This window comes from Mytilus trossulus, chromosome 7, assembly GCF_036588685.1.
Source record: "Mytilus trossulus isolate FHL-02 chromosome 7, PNRI_Mtr1.1.1.hap1, whole genome shotgun sequence".
NCBI lineage: Eukaryota > Metazoa > Mollusca > Bivalvia > Mytilida > Mytilidae > Mytilus > Mytilus trossulus.
This window is the reverse complement of record NC_086379.1, coordinates 44042569-44060465: the sequence shown is the minus strand read 5'-3', so window position 1 is coordinate 44060465 and position 17897 is coordinate 44042569. Positions and strand designations below refer to the sequence as shown.

The 17897-nt window shown below is 30.7% G+C and overlaps 2 protein-coding genes across 2 annotated transcripts; one reads left to right on the top strand and one right to left on the bottom strand.

Annotated features, from left to right (window-relative positions):
• Nucleotides 1-657: 657 nt before the first annotated feature.
• On the bottom strand, nt 658-7658 carry LOC134725125 (small ribosomal subunit protein RACK1). The gene is made up of 7 exons (XM_063588679.1): nt 7379-7658; nt 6354-6525; nt 5919-6066; nt 4790-4885; nt 4439-4549; nt 1855-1995; nt 658-897 (listed from the first exon to the last, which is right to left on the bottom strand). Exons 1-7 carry the CDS (start codon nt 7485-7487, stop codon nt 721-723), a joined length of 954 nt encoding a protein of 317 aa, XP_063444749.1. The 5' UTR covers nt 7488-7658; the 3' UTR covers nt 658-720.
• Nucleotides 7659-7797: 139 nt separating this feature from the next.
• Nucleotides 7798-15510, top strand: LOC134725126 (serine/threonine-protein phosphatase 2A catalytic subunit beta isoform). The gene is made up of 7 exons (XM_063588680.1): nt 7798-8067; nt 10070-10279; nt 10712-10885; nt 11574-11663; nt 12290-12451; nt 13293-13411; nt 14143-15510. Exons 1-7 carry the CDS (start codon nt 7957-7959, stop codon nt 14213-14215), a joined length of 939 nt encoding a protein of 312 aa, XP_063444750.1. The 5' UTR covers nt 7798-7956; the 3' UTR covers nt 14216-15510.
• The last annotated feature ends 2387 nt before the right edge of the window (nt 15511-17897 follow it).

Sequence of the window (17897 nt, the reverse complement as noted above, 5' to 3'; positions counted from 1 at the left end):
TTCCAGATTAGCATCCCTAAGCCTAAGCATCACTGCAAATTTTTGTTCTGTATTTATAGATTTTAAGGAAAAAAACAAAAATTTTGCAACAAGCGGTTGATAAATGGTTCCAGATGTTCTATATATTGGGGATCTTGTTTTGTTGTGTAGTTTCTGTCAATCATAGTTTAAAAATCTGTTGGCAGTCACAGACGATTCACACATTTAATACACTGATTTATTCATCAGTTTTAAATATGAAAATCTATTGAATATAATCATGTAAGTGAAACTCCTTCAAAGAGTCATGTAAAAATGTAAGATACAATTGAAAAAGTAAGATCTTGACACATTCTTTACATGTTTACCCTTGCCATACACAACTATTCTATAATGATTTTTTTCAAGATGTCAGACTTGCATATTATCCCCTTCTCCTGTTAGTCATAGCTGCAATGTAATGATCAAGACACAATGAGGACCAATCAAGTTTTCTTTAAGGAGTTGTTGAGAAGAAGACTTTAGAAAAAGTATATGACAGATGGACACCCAGTGATAGCAAAAGATTTGTATGGTTTGTTCAAAGAATATAAGCTAGATAAAAGCTTTCTTGACAACATTTTGTGTTCTGGAAGACCAATACTATTCATGGTAAATGTAGGAAGGTTGAACAAGATATTTTCTTCAGTAATTTTTTTTTTTATTTCACAGCACTATCTCCATGGATCAATGTCATTTAATTTATCTTGCTGCCATAGACACCTGCCAGACACGGATCAGATTGTCTGTGTAACCAGCAAATAGGGTTTGTCCGTCTGATGACCATGCTAAAGATATACACTGTGGAGCTTGTGCTTTGGAGCTTGCTGAAATGACTTCTTGTCTGAGCTCATCAACAACGATCTTTCCTTCAAGATCCTGTAAACAAAATATAATCATTAATACAATGAAAAGAAATTTTTTTAGTAATCTAGTTTTGTAAATTTATGATAGAAGTTTACTTATATCCTTGATAATTTTAAAAAATACTTTTTTTTTGCGACCAACATTAATTTTTCTCTTTTTAACGGTATGAGATTTCTAGTAATTTCTGGTTGAAAATTTTTCATCAAAATATTGTTTTTCTCTCTCATTTGTTTCCCATTTTGTTATGCCAGCTGGTCTTTTACAGCTTAATATATTTTATGGGTTCTTTCTCATTGCTGTAGTCAGTATATTGCCCTTAAGTTGCTTACAGCATTTTTAATTGGTCACTGGTGGTTACTACATGTACTTGTCCAATTAGCAACCATAACAAATCTACTCATTTATATCTATAGTTCAGAAGTTCATACAAGAAAGGTTTAAATCATACACCCTCATATTTGCAGGATTTTTTCATTGCTGTCAAAAAATATGTGAAAATCTATAATCATTGGGTGCTCCAATATATCAAATCAGCTTAACTTCACTTAACTTAATGTTAGGCTATTGTTTAGGATTTTTGAAGGCGAGTCCAGGGACTCCTCATTTTTAGCCATGTAGAGTCCAACAGAAAGAAAAAAATATTTTATTGCAATATTATGTAATATTTTAGCCATGTAGAGTCCAACAGAAAGAAAAAAATATTTTATTGCAATATTATGTAATATTTTAGTCTCCATTTCCTTACAGAGCATGTCAATGACATTTATAAAACAGTTGGCATTTAACTTATATATCACTAAGTAAAGTTACCTTCAAACATTTTTTAAAATACCGATTCATTTTCTATTTAGATAATATCCGTTTTCAACTTTTACACATGTCTTGTTACTGTCTAATTATTTAATCATCTTTATTTATACATATTTCAAAATATGTCAAGTTTATAAATCATTCAATTAATATACCTACCCATATTTTGATACTTGGACCGGTAGCGGCACAGAGCCAATATCTGTTTGGACTAAAGGTCAATGCATTAATAACATCACCACCGTCTAATGTGTACAAGTGTTTGCCTTCATTCAGATCCCACAACATAGCTTGTCCGTCCTACAATACATCAATATGTACAATATGTACAATTAGATTTTTCTTTAACATGAAATCAATTTATCAAATATCAGAAAGAGGTTGGTTTGAACCTTCTATTTAAAAACTTCAGCATAGTTTAAGTGGGATGCGACTATTCTAATTTTCATATCCATTTGTATCTTAAGCTTTTAAAGTTGCCCTCATATTTGCAGGATTTTTTCATGATTTTTCAAATAATTGTGATAAAATATAATCATTGGACAACAAACAATAATTTAATACTTTGTATATATAAACCCCTTAAAGTGTTTTACATACCTAACTATGCACATTTATGATTTCAACTGATATATAGTTTATAGCAGATTTTACACCAATTGGTAGTTTAAAATCTCTTGATGTTCAAGACAAAATTACAGCTAATTTCCTAATGCATGTAGAACAAAACTTTGGTTAGCTTGCTTGCTTTGTTTGTATACTGTAAAATCATTAGGATAACACCCAATTAAATTCAAATATAATATATTCGGGTTAAACTATGCCTATATAAATTGTTTAAAGATGTCAATCTTATTTACCAAGCTTGTATAAACAATTATACAAACAAAGCAAGCAAGCCAACAAAACTTTTACTTTGCAAGCATTAGGAAATCAGCTGTAATATATTTTCAATCTTGTTTTTGGGAGTCTAACATTCACATTCCTGTTTATATCCAAGCAAATGGGGAATGAGTCCATTGTAAAATATAAATTTCCCGACAAGTTAAACGAGGTGATCACCTTAGCAAAATAATCTTTATGCAGATAAGCACTTAAAATATTAAACTTGATATAACTTATAGTCATGGTATGATCCGAAGACTGTGTGTTTTGTCCAAGAGAATAGTGGTGAAATTCTAAAGTTTTGATTTAAGCAACTCTAAAACAGCTAGGTGAAAACATGATATTTTCCCCTTGTTTTCAGAGTAATGATATATTTTTATTTTCTTATCAGCTAACCGAAGTGCCCTCATATTTGCAGGATTTTTTTATGATTTTCAAATAATTGTGAAAAATTATAATCATTGGGCATCACATGATAACTTTATATAGTATACCAACAATGGCCTGAAGTGTTCAGTTACTCTTTAAATCAAATGTATTCGATCAACTGACAGTGCACCCAACTTTACAATAAATTATGTTAGATTTAAAGTACATGTATTCTTTATTTCTATTCAATGTTCAGAATTTTAACCCTTTTTCAGATCAGGTTTTTGCTAAATAATTGTAAAAATGAGCTTTTTCGTTACGCAAAAGCGATTGGAGCGACTCAATAACGACACAGATATCGACCATCGTAGAAGCAAGACTTGATTATGTAATGTTTATGATACATATAGATTGAATGCAATTTTCTCCTGTAGATTTTTTTTAGCTCTGTGATACAAAATTCACCTTTGCAACCTAACTTAATATTTTCATCAAATTAAAGGACTCCATTTTGTTCTTTCATAGGGAGGACACTTGGTATTAGAAATCGTCTGGTAAAGTGTTAACTGTTACAATTTTTGCATTTATTTATCTTAAGCTTTCACAGATACCCTCATATTTGCAGGATTTTTTCATTATATTTCAATTGATTGTGAAAAAATATAATCCTCGGGTATCATAATATCTTTATACATTTTTAAGGGTTTTTGTTCTGTACATGCTCTCGACTAATTTGGGCCTTCAACTATCAGTGTATCCCACTTTACAACCTTTACTTTATTGTTTTAAAATTAAATGTGAAGTTTATTTTTATTTTGTAGGTTTCAACCATTTTCAATTTCATGTTAGCATGATTATCTAATGAATGAAACAATATCAGACAAGTAAAAGTTTATTTGCCAATTAAATGTGTTAATGATTATATTGAAGTGGTATATACAGCCTATAACCTAGACCACTTTAGCCAGGCTTAGGAAAAAAAAACCTTTTTGTTTTTCAAAACTTATATGACACCCAACATTTTTTAACGCATCTGTGCAAATGTACAGAATGGAAATGATTCTGAACTTAATCTTAGTGTGTAAACACTGTTGCTTGCTAGAATCTCTTTCGGTGAAGCTTGTGTTGTAAGAAAAAAATTGAAATCTTCATGCTTGTTTTCTTGAACATAATGCCATCTAGGGGTTACTTAAAAGTGTTACCTCATATAAATTGATAAGTTTCATGTAAATCAATAGCTAATACATGTATTGTAATAATCATTGGTAACACAAACAAAAGTATCTGTATCACTCTACAATTCATCTTTAATTTTTTTTTTTTATCTCTATTTTAAACATTAATTATAAGGATACAAGTTCCAATTATTCCTGATATATTTTTGTGGATGTTGACTTAGTTTGGAAAATTGATAGCACATTTGAGAATAATACAACACCTTGGTGTCAGGTCAGTGTTTTTTTAAATTCATTCACAATGTCATACAAACCTTTCCACCAGATGCACACAGTGAGCCATCAGGAGAAACAGTAACAGTATTAAGGTAACCAGTATGTCCAATGTGGTTTGTTTTTAGTTTACAGTTAGTCAAATTCCAAACCTGTAATATAAAAAACATAATTACTGTTATACTGATATTAAAGTTGTCTGGAATAAAGAAAAAAATAAATTCCTGCATTTTAAATTTCTAAAGGTCTAGCACAACTGCATTTGATAGTTCTTCATAATTTTTTAAATTAAGTGAAATCAAAACTTAAGCTTTTATGAAGTGTCTGTTATCTATATTAAGATAATCTGATTTATCTAATACTTCAACTTAATTAATGAATAGAATGCTTACCTTAACGTGTTTGTCCCATCCACATGAAACAATAATTGGATTGGCAGTATTTGGTGAAAATCTAACACAGGATACCCAATCACTATGGCCTTCATCCTGTAAACAAGGCAATTTAAAAGATCATTTCATATATCTGCAATTTTGCGATGTTAACAAATAATATTATAAACTTAAATCTTTGAAATATAAACATTATTTCACTTTTACTATCATTTATAGATCATTATCACTGTTGAAGCTATCATTAGCAAAAAAGTGTGTAGTTCTTAAACTTGACTGTTCAGGAGCATGCAATTCTGTTGTGGTTGTGAGTTGCTGTATATCATGTTTGTTTTGTGTCAATATATATTTTGTAAAAATCAGGGGTTAGTGATACAGTGTTAGATTTCTCGCTTGAATAATCAATTATTTTACATTTGTTATTTCAGGTATCTTTATAGCTACCTATGGGTTTTATTCATTGTTGAAGGATTTATTCATTCCTGGTTTTCAAAATCAGTGTATATCAATTTCTTGACGAAGAAAAATCCAGAAAAGCAGAGGCAAACAAATTCATAACTGGAGATGGCGCTCTGAACTGAATATGATTTCTAAGTTTAAATAAAATAAATATATTTATAACATATGTTACAATTTCATAGGATTCTTTAGGTTATTGGCATCAAGTCAAATTAAGGGCAGAGTTGGCAGCACTAAAACCTCATTTCAAGATATAAGCAAAGTCTAGAGAACATTTTTGCAGGTTTGTTTGTTTTACCTCATACTTTGAGTAGTTTCATGTTGATCAATAGCTAATACATGTATATTTCATAATCATTGGTAAAACAGAACAATGTACTGATGAGATAATTTACAGGTAGCTCAAATGTTTTGACATAACCTCACTTCAGGTCTTTCCATCAAAAATCATTACTCAGTACGCAAAGTACAACATGTATGCTCAAAACACCAAATCTGGTAATTTGATTGGCTGATTTAAGAGTAGAGTACAAAATAGTGCTCAGAAATTTTATGATCACCCCAAAAAATCACCTATAAACTCTCAATATACCTTTCATGCAAAAATAACATCTGAATGTGTCTATTATATCAGATTATTGAATGCTGTGGTAATATTTGTGTGAATTACCTGAATGGTGTATTTACAGACACCAAGGGTATTCCACAGTTTGATAGATTTGTCTCTAGATCCAGAAACAATCTGTCTGTTGTCAGCAGAGAAAGCTACACTCAGGACATCTTTGTCGTGGTTGTCAAACAAACGGGTTGTTGTTCCTCTAAAAAATACCATAGTGAGAATTAATACATCATTTTTACCTGTATGTAGTATGGGAATGATATCTATATTAACAATGTATTTAAAGTTCACACAAATAAAGTTTCCAATAGATGCAGTCAAAGACAATATGAATTTGAGGTGTATTCTCCATGTTATTTGACATGTTAGTTCATTATTTAAATTGTTATTGTTGTACTTTTATATTAGTCAAGTAAATTATATGAAAAACTTTAAATGAACATTTAAGTTTACTATGTATTTAATCAGGTAATCAGAAAGCCTTACGCTCCAAGATCCCACAAACGTAGAGTCTTGTCCCATGATCCAGACAAAGCAAACTGGCCATCAGATGACATGACTACATCTGATACAAAGTGACCATGACCTCTTAAACATCTGAGTGGTAAACCATAATTTGTCTCGTCTCTGGTCAATTTCCACATAATCAAGGTCTTGTCTGAAAATAAGAATTGTTGAAATTAAAAAGAAGACAATGACTGGCTACATGTATTATACATATCCTGAACTTAAATTTGTTGTCAACTGATTTATATTATAATTAGAGGGGTCAGTTATAGTTGCAAAAGTAGGTCGGATTATTTTTTATTTATTTGAAGTCAGAAGTTATTTGAACAATTTGAATATTTTCGAGAATAGAACAAGACCGGAAAAAGGTAAGATTTGTATATTTCATAAAATTTCTAAGCATCAATGAAAATTTTGTTAACTTGGGTCTCAAATTTGAGAAAAAATCCATCTCAAAGACTTACATCAGTCTTGCAACATCAAGACAAAAAAATAAATGGAATTTCAAGACGTCACAATTACTTGGACTATATTTGCACCAGACTAGTACATGTTTGCAAAAATTCGTTTCGACCCATACATTTTTTTTCTTATATCCATGAACCAGTGATTTATAACGTTTTTAGTGCATACGGCTGGTATATTTTCTATTTTCTGTATGATGATTATACCATACTGTCTGTATCTTCGAATGTTCCGCCTGAGAAAAAAACACAAAGCGCCTACGAACTGTACATAAATACAGATTGCAATCAGAAGTGATATTCATTCCATACTGCAGCTTTTTAACTCGATCTGCTGTCTATAGGTCTACCGGCATTTCAACATTGAAGATGAAGACGGATAATGTACATGTAAACATAAAACAAATTAACACAGTATGAAAAAATAGGCAACGTTGCAATAAAAAAGAGTATGTGCAGAGTCTTGAAGATCGAATGGAATGAGAATATGTGTTAAACCTGTAGGTCATAAAAAAATAAGATCTATGCAGAATATTTTACCCCGAGAAGATGACAACACCATATCAGGATATTGGGGAGTTGTGGCAATCTGTGTCACCCATCCTCCATGCCCTTGGAGGGTCCCTCTTAGCGTCATTTGCTCCGCCATCGTTTTCTTGTTTTTAATGAAAATTCAACTATGATTGGCGCAGATTCGATAAAACTTATTTAGTTCGCCATGAACTAAGACGGGCAAACCGGAAAAGGAAGTCTGTAGTTAACTCGCTTGGTTTAGAAAAGTTCCGATAGATGTCACTAAACGGAATAGGACACCAGCAGAGTGACTCAGAAACCAGTTTATATTTGCATTTAATTTTGAATCATTTAAGATAAATAATGATTAACATCACGATAATTTCTTAATTTAGTCATTCGTCATTTTGATTAATCTTATATAAATAAAAATTTTCATTCGTTAACAATTATTTATGAAAGTGACGTCACTCGAGAAGGAAGACACAGCCATTTTGTCGGCGCCTCGATGTGCTGAGACTTGAAAATAACACCATATAAGAGATAAATAACGCATTTCTGTAAACATTTGTTAAGTTAAATACATGTAAACATATCTTTTCAAAATGAGTTACGTTGACGATCATGCAACAGCGAAAGAACTTGATACATGGATTGAACAACTTTATGATTGCAAACAACTGACCGAAAATCAAGTCAAAACATTGTGTGAAAAGGTATATACACTTTCATCAACTGTTTTCTCTTTAAAATTACTTGCAGACATAGTGACTTAAACGTGATAACTGCTTAAAGCATGTGTCGGTCTATATATGACTGTAAAATTGTTGCATCAAACTCGCATGGCAACACATTTTTACGAAACCAATTTTTCGTAAAATTGTATATGGCAACCCAAGTTTTCTTTGCTCAGGTGTGCTGGTATCGTATCTAATCATATTTAAGAAAACAGCCTATCACAGTCAAAAGGTGTTCAAATGTTTAATTCCAGCATCCTGGATGTGTTTTAGTCAACATGTCAAGAACCATTTATTGATAACTCTGGTAGCACAAGAAGTATACCTCAAGTCTTGTTTAATACACTATTCGACTTTCACGAGTTACAATAAGATGGACCAATTGAATTAAAATGTTGTGTTCGTCACATTAAATGAAATTCAAGGATATTTTTGCATGTATTATCCCCAGCCTTGAGAATGAATCATTGGTATTATAAATGTACGGTGCAGTCCGGTGTATCCGCGCACCTAAGAATTATGACTTCACTTCATTCAACTGATAAAACCAAAAATTGGATAATATTGTGTAAACACATTCATAATATACTTTTATTTAATAGAAGCATCAGTTTGTATGGTTTCACCCCCAAGATTTTGTGTAATGTGTGACCAAAATTAGGGAAACCCCTGTTCTGAGAGTTCCTCCAATGTCCGGTGATTTCGCGCATGCCTTCCAAAAATAGATTATTTTGAATAAAGAAAAGATTTTTGGAAACGAAATATAGCTGAATTTGAATCAAGAACACTGCAAAGGATGCAGAGCAAAAATTATTTCAATCTGATATAAATTTGACTTAAATAAAACAAATTTTATCTGATGATGTAATTTTTTTAAAGGAAATTGGCCAAATATTGTAAATCACGGGATTGCAGTTATTAATTAACTCTTGAACTTATCGATTTTATTCTTTTTTATCCCTTCGGAATGCTAAAACAATAACAAGAACCATTTTACTTGTGTTACTGTGTTGATATGACGAAATCACCTAATGCGCGGTATTAACGGCCGCGCGGACACCGGGGACTCCACTGTAATTAATGTTGTAATACCCCATGCAGTATTTGATTAAAAAAAGTAAAACACTAGCACAAACCTCCTTTTCCAGTTTAAAATCTAAGTTCAGTTTTTACATCAAACATGCGAGAATTTCATTTAAAGATATGTCAAAAGGGTAGCAATGGATGTTCTAGGTTGTTGACATCTGAAAACATAATCCTGCTGCAGGCTTCAAAGATAAAAGTTGATGGATCATTGATGTAGCACTTATTAGGCTTCTAAACTCTGGAATTGTCTCTTATAAAGATATTGTTCAATTGTCTGACAGAAAATGTTCATTCTAGCTTTGGATAACTTTTAACATGTTTAAACTCGGAAAATATGCCAAATAGCATGAATAGTAAAGAACATGTACATTGTAGTAATGAAAATATTTTCAGAAGTATTACTCTTGACAGCTATGTTCTTTTTTTTGCAACCAAAAATCATCAATAAATGATGTGTTAAACCATGATAAAACATATGTTGGAAACAACTTCATCAACAATTGTAGGCTAACAGAATATATAATACATGTACATGTAGTTATTTGCAATTTGATCTTTTTGCGTAAGACCCTGTTTTAAGCAGGTGACAATTAATATACAAACACTATTTTATTTTGTTTTTGGACTTATAATTGAATTGATGAGCTTCATGTATATGCAACAAATCAGTTTTGTAGGACTTGTATTTATTTTTCTAGACCTAATGTGTGATTAATTGTTTAATAATGATATTCACTATTTAGTTTTTCTTTTCTGGCTATTGACACATATTATTAAATGCTTGGACTTCTTAAACCTGAAAAAAATGAGGTTTATAATTTGAATTTAAAATAAAAATGCATTTTGAGGCACTGTTCAAGTTATTTAATACACTCAAACATTTATTTTTTTTCAGGCTAAAGAAATTCTGTCAAAGGAATCAAATGTTCAGGAAGTGAAATGTCCAGTCACTGTGTGTGGGGATGTCCATGGTCAGTTCCATGACTTGATGGAATTATTCAGAATTGGTGGAAAATCACCCGACACTAACTACTTGTTCATGGGAGACTACGTAGACAGAGGATATTACTCAGTAGAAACAGTAACACTTTTAGTAGCTTTGAAAGTATGTATAGCAAATTAATTTACACATTTTGTCTTTGTTAAACAAAACTAAATTTTGGCTAAAGTAGTTCAGTCTTTTAAAGCAACAATTAAAGAGTGCAGCTTGATTCAAAATGAACAATAGAAAATATTTATTTGATTATCTTTCATTCATAAAACTTGCATCCTCTATGATTTTAAAAGTCTACTCTTTGTGCTTGGCAATTTATGAGACTTTCACTAAAAATTATCCAAATAATCCTTGCTGATAGCTTGTTTACATGGTATAGTAAATTGTAAAAATCGAATTAAGTGACTGGGTCACATTTATCAAGTTTCTATGATTTAAGTCCAGAAGTAGTAATTTGAATATGAAAAGTAATGAAACTATTTGAACTACACTCGCATGTTTTTGTTTCCTTTTTTTTAAACATGAGATATAAATTTTTTATAGGTTCGATGGAAAGACAGAATTACAATTCTAAGAGGAAATCATGAAAGTAGACAAATTACACAAGTATATGGCTTTTACGACGAGTGCTTGAGAAAGTATGGTAATGCTACAGTATGGAAATATTTCACAGATTTATTTGACTATTTACCACTTACAGCTTTAGTAGATGGACAAGTAAGTTTTGACCCCTCCACTTTTGTGAAGGAATACATATAGTCATGGTTCTCACTAGTCACTACATGCACTAAGGCTAGTCCATGATTCATGGAGTCATGAAAATCTGTCTAAACTCCCCATTATCAAAACTGGTGAAACATGGAGAATAAAAATACTAAATTACGTTGTAATAAGATATCTTTTGATGAGTCCCTGGACTAGCCAGTAACTAGTAAGAACCCTGATTAGTATACATGTACATTGTACAATAACTCCTCAAAACACCAAAGCTTTTGTTATTGTGGAAAAGTTTAATTGTTTGCAATATACAATTTTGTATTAAATGAAATTCATATCCACAGTAGATCAATTATAATGTGAATAAAAAGGATATCTGGGTAGACATACATGTAAATAAGACAACAACCCAAATGGCTTTAAAACAAGACATTCAGAGGTTATTATGTTTAAACAATAGATATATACATGTATGTGATGCAGATACAGAATCTTTTTCTAGAGTTGAGAAATATTTTGTTGGAAAAGTAAAGTCCAAATTGATTAGTATGAACTTGACTTTGTTAGTGAATCTTTAATTTTTAATAGTTCTATTTGACATTTCTTAAAAAAGGATAGAAAATGGAAAAATTCTTTGAAATGAGTACCTATTGACAAGAAGATAATACTGAATACTTTTATTTTTCAGATATTCTGTTTACATGGTGGGTTATCACCTTCAATAGACACATTAGATCATATACGAGCATTAGATAGATTACAAGAAGTTCCACACGAGGTAAGCATCTTTAATACATTAATACTTGTATCTTGTTTAATTTAGCCATACCACAGCTTGATTCATATATTAAGTGCCATGTTCTAAGTACAAAAAAAAATGTAACATGATTGATATGTAATGAGATGCCTCAGATGGCAGAATTGAGAATGTAAATTCATGCTTCCAAGTCTTGCATTAAAGTCTTAGTTGATCATGTGTCTGACAATTGAAAAAATAATGGCTTGACATTATTCACAGTATACATGAACCATGACATCCAATAAAAAAGCCAATGTTCCTTTTAATTTTAAATTATATCTCTTCTGAATTGGATTGTCAACATGATTTTTATTCGCATAACTAAACTTATTATCCTAAAGATCCTCAACAAATGGCTGAATTACCTTTTACAGTGTAAATCTCTTGATAAATGGACGCTTGTACACCGTTTTAAACAGGAAACCAGAAAATTGAAATTTTTTATCAGGTCATGCAGTGAAAATTATGGAAGTTTTAAAACTCTGTAGACAGTTTTTCAATGATAACAATCACTCTACATAGCAACTTAATGTCATGTAGGAGTTGACTTAGGTTTTAAAGATTTGTAATAATGATATGACATTTTTTTCCAATGTATTTTGCAGGGTCCCATGTGTGATTTGCTGTGGTCAGATCCAGATGATAGAGGAGGCTGGGGTATATCTCCTCGAGGTGCTGGTTACACATTTGGTCATGATATATCGGAGACATTTAATCATAGTAACAATTTAACTCTGGTATCCAGAGCACATCAGCTTGTCATGGAGGTACGTAGAATAATGGAATATTTTTAAATATATATGTTGCAATGTATTGCTTTGATTTCACAGTGAAAAACCCATAATTGCCACCTCCATTTGATGCATACAACAAAAGATGTTGTCGATACATTTAGGATCAGGTTACATCAAAACAATTGATAATGCAAAGAAAAATATATGGTTCCTTCTTTTTCTACTGTATTCCATTCATTAGTTCATTAGTGAAGTATTGTGTTGTTCTGTCACTTGTAGAATAGTTTTCTATATTTGAAATTTTTGATTAGTTAATCTATAAATAAAAATCAAGAATACTTCAAGTTTTTGTCAAAAACAGTTACCTTTGGTTAATAAGAGTCTCTAAAATCTGTGTATATGTCTTCCTGAAACTTTCAATATTTTATTTTTATTAGGGTAAGTATTGCATGATTTGCAATTGAAACACCTTCTTTTCTGGCTAGATATCTATATCTGCAAGGGCTATTCAATCACTTCCTTGATAGTAAAAACAACCTGTTGCAGTAAGGCTAACTGGAGTTATCTTCCTTTGCTCATACTCTATATGCGATGATGACATATATAATTTTTATTTGAAGTTTGGTTATTCAAATACACAAATAAAACCCATCCTTAATAGATTGCATATTTGCTGGATTTGATTTACATAAAGATGTGAAATGCGACAGCTGAAAATACCGTAGCTATTTAATTTTATAGAACGTGTTGACTTGTTCCTTTGTCATTTGTCATTTCACATTTTAACAAATAGCTAAAACTAGTTGTATAATTTTTTTTATAAAACCACAATACATATAGAAAATAACTCTATACACATTTTGCTTTATTGTAGGGCTACAACTGGTGTCATGATAGGAATGTGGTTACTATATTTAGTGCACCGAATTACTGCTACAGATGTGGAAACCAAGCAGCAATAATGGAATTAGATGATGCCCTTAAATATTCATTGTATGTATAGCCTTAAGAAATATAAATATTAGGTGCACAGTGACCCCTTAAAGATGCTTGGTTGACTTTAAACTTACGGTTGTATTATTAAAAAAAACCCATCTTTTATGGGTTAGTTTGAGATAATAGTTTTGTGAAAAAAAATCCAATGTAAAAGTAAGGAAATGTGGTATGATTTCCAACAAGACAACTATCCATCAAATTATTAAACGAGGTGGACGTTAACATACATATTTTCAGCCATATCTGTTCTTCTTTTCAGAAACTGTCTTATTCTGATCTTGTGAGCACTGGGCAAACTTAAGTGATTGTTCTCTGAAAATTTTGAGACCTCAAGTCAAAACAAATAGAAAGTACAAATTAGATGGTTAAAACTTATAGGAAAATTAGTCCAAAATTATTATTTGATATCTCTTGTTTTCAGCAATAAAAATTTAATTCGAAATAAGGTCTTAGTTTTAGCAAGCCTGAAAGAGCAGTTATGGAAAAGTGGCTCTCCACAAATAGATTTGCACATGACAAGTTAAACCCAATGCAAACCAACATATTCTTCTACTGCTACTAAAATCACATTTTATTGATAAACAAGTCTCATATCGATCTTAAATGATATCATCTTTTTGATTGATTTGTGAAATAAAGTATATTTCTTTGTGAAATAAAGTATATTTCATATAAAAGTAATATATTACTGCATCAAAATTTATCTTGATGTTTTTCTCTTTTTACAGTTTACAATTTGATCCCGCTCCAAGAAGAGGAGAACCTCATGTGACTAGGAGAACACCTGACTACTTCTTGTAAACTTTTCATCTTTAGTGCTATCTCTGGACGGACATGGTGCCTCCACCATTACACATCTCTCTCCTAGCCTTGATATTGTGTTTAGAAATTATAGCCCAGCATTTTGTAATGCACATTGGACTAAGGGGTATTTTTTTTCTGCAATCAGTATGTTTAAATGTTCAATTTTAATGTTGTTTTTCCAGGCAGAGTTGTGTCTGAAACTTGTAAATTCATTCTTTTTAAATGTTGATTTACAAATGTGCAATGTCATTCATGTAAATTGTTTTAGAAAAATTCTCCAAAAAATAAAAGCAGAAACTTGTGATTTTGTGTCAAATTGTAGTGTTCATAATTTTATATTTTTGTAAAGAATAAGTGACATAGACTCCCAGGTATTTCTTATGTTACCTGTCGAGCATATCACATAAGAAGAACATAATTATGCATTCATTTCTTTCAATAACATTTCTTCATACAAGAACCCAACAGTTAATAGCATGAATAATTTGACATTGCATTTCAATTGGAGGTAACTGTTTGATTTCAGTACTTGCACATGTATGTCACATTTTACAGTTGCAAATTTGAGTAAATGTTTCAGTGGAATTGCAGCAGTAAAATCATATATTGATATCAGCAAGTATTCAAATACAATCCAACTTTTTCCTTGCTATTATGTTGGTTAACATTTCATAGAGCATTCTAAGTACCTATCTTTTATAACTGCAAATATAACAATTTTATATCAATTTTATATGCTTATAAATGAAATGAATTCCTGGTAATCAACATTTAATGGTCTTTTAATATTTGGATATTTTCAAATTTTCTTAAATTTTTTTATGAGACACATCTATCATATTGATTTTTTTCCTTAATGTTCGTGATTTGTACATTTGTTTTGCTGTTTCCAAATATGCCTATTAATGACATTGCTAATTATTTGTGTAGCCAGAATAAATTATAATACTGATTCAAAACATTTGATTAAACATATGTGTAATGGTGGAAGAAGAAATTTTATTAGGAAAATTATCCATGTTCAATAAGATCTAACAGTTTGTTTTGAATCAGTATTAAATTTAAAATGAATGTTGCAGAATGCTTTAGAACAAATTTGATTTTATATAATGCTCTATTTATTTGAAAGATTTGTTTTTATGAACAAGATAGGTCAGAAAGGCTTTATTTGTCCCAAGCCAATTATTGTGTTGAAGTAAAAAGTTATTTTTTGATTGCCAGATGGAAATGGAAAACAGGCAAAAGACTTAATGTATTATAAATAACTCAGAAAATAAATATTGAATATATTAGCTTTGCTTATAGTTATTTATACAGAAAGGTTTCAACACCAACATTGGTAGACTTGTCCTAAAACCGCTAAACAGTGGTTAAAATTAAGCACATACATATTCATTGATTAAAAATAAAGATTCATTGAGGGTTTATTGTAAAGTATGAAGTTTTTCTTGAAATTTGAGAGTTTAAGTTTTTTTTGTCATGAAAATTGTCTGCAAACCATAAATAATATCATATTACCTAGACAAAAGTTACAATCAAGTCCCATAGCAAAGATGAATTGATAAAGAGCCAATATTTTATCCTTTAAGCCATATACTTAGCACAGAAGCTAATCCCAATATTATTAAAATCTTAGGTTTTAACTGACCTGACTGCAAGCAAGGTTTTAATCCCATGACTGCAAGGTCAATTTAACAGAGATACACGTTGTACGCACTGACTCAAGTGTTTTCAATTAGACCTCACCAACTTTGTCTAAGTAATATGATATTGTTTATGGAATGCATACATTTTTCATGACATGAAAAACTTGAATATTGGAAAGTTCTTCTGTTTGTCTGGAATTTCATTGCATTCTCTCTATAATTTTTGTAGTTGGCATTCAAGGCATTTAATTTTGAATCATTTTGAAATTTATTTTTCGTATCTGACAGATGTTAATGAACAAAGAGAGATGTTTGGTATATAGCATTGACACAACAACACATAGAATCTAGGAGAAATGAGTTTTCTACTTTTTCCTGTCAGAGAAACGTGTCAAAACCAAAGAAACATGAGGTCAATAGAATTGTTTTTGGTGAGGTCTAATTGAAAACACTTGAGTGTCAGTGGCTACAACATGTATCTTCGTTTAATTGACCTTGCAGAAATGGGATTGATCCCAGGTCAGGTAAAACCAAAGATCTTCATAATATTGGGATTTGCTGCTTCTTTTATTAGTATATGGCTTAAAGGCGAAAGAACAAAGACTTTTCAGCTAGTGGTCAGAGTATTGGTTCGGATAGGCTGACTATTTAATTGTGTACAAGCATAATAAAAGTCCAGTAAATTGAGTTTGTGAAGGATTAAGAAAGGTTCATACTTGTTGACTTTAATTTGCAACTGGAAATTACATAGTCATCATTATATAATATACTAGGATAACACAAATGAACAAAAAATGCATCTAAGTAATTAGTCCCTAAAGCCATGCAGTGCAGAGAGAAAATTTTTAAATAAGCAAGGCTTTTAAGTACGATCCCAGGAAAATTATTTAACAGTTTATAGAAAATTCCATTGATTGTAATTAGCACTTTCACACCTAGAGCATTTCTTGAAGAATTGCGGTAAGATTGGTATCTTAAAGGTTATAAAAGAAATATCGAATTTGTTTTTAAATCAGCATTTATAATCATATTTTCAGGAGTTATCTCTGAAATGTAAATCATATTGAAAATAGAATTGTAAGCACTCTCATACCAACATTATTTTAATTTTACGAAATTTTTATCAAAGGTTTATATCACCAGGTCTTGGAAAGGCACAGACCAATTAAATTTTTATGGTATTCCCTTTGAAATATATGTGTATGAATATGTTTACACCTGTCTTAAGGGTCATCCACAATTGTCAACCTTTTTACAAAAACGTACACTCGGGGAAGGAAGTTAAAAACAATTTTTACCTTACACTTTTTTTTTAAATTTTTGGATAATTCTGACAAAACACAAGCATCACAGATAGATGTCATCAAATAAAACAGTTGTATATGTTTCAGTTTATTTTCAATGCACATTTATTTATTAAACTAAAATATAATAAACAGGATCTTCTTTTTATTAAGAATTATTGATTTGTGTCTTGAAATCTGAAAATGGTTGATATACATTTTTAGAGACTGGGTGGGGGTCTGAAAAATTGTATGTTTTGTACACTTTGGAAAATGATTGACAATTATGGATGACACCATAGGGAGGAAAAACAAGAAGTTCGAAAATATTCGTCTGTCACTTTTAGTATCCAGACGATCAATTAAATATAATGAGATCAATTCTAAATACTATTTACCAACAAAAAAAAATGTAAAGTTTGATTTTAAGGGGTGAATTTTAATTTTGGAGTCCCCCCCCCCTGAAATTCTATTATCAAGTTGTTACTTGACAGAGTCTTTGACTTCTAACAAACATATATATGATAAACAAGACTACGAAGGAGGTATGCTTTTACAAATGTCCCCCTTAATTGTTCAAGAGGTATGCACTTCTTTTTTATAAACAAGTTTTGGGTTGAAATTTCTGGATGATGGTAAATGCTCCATAAAAAAACAATTATTTTTTTGAATTTAAATAAAGGCAACAACAGTATAACGCTGTTCATCGATTTAGAGAAAGCAAACCCGGCTTACAAACTAAAACCGAAG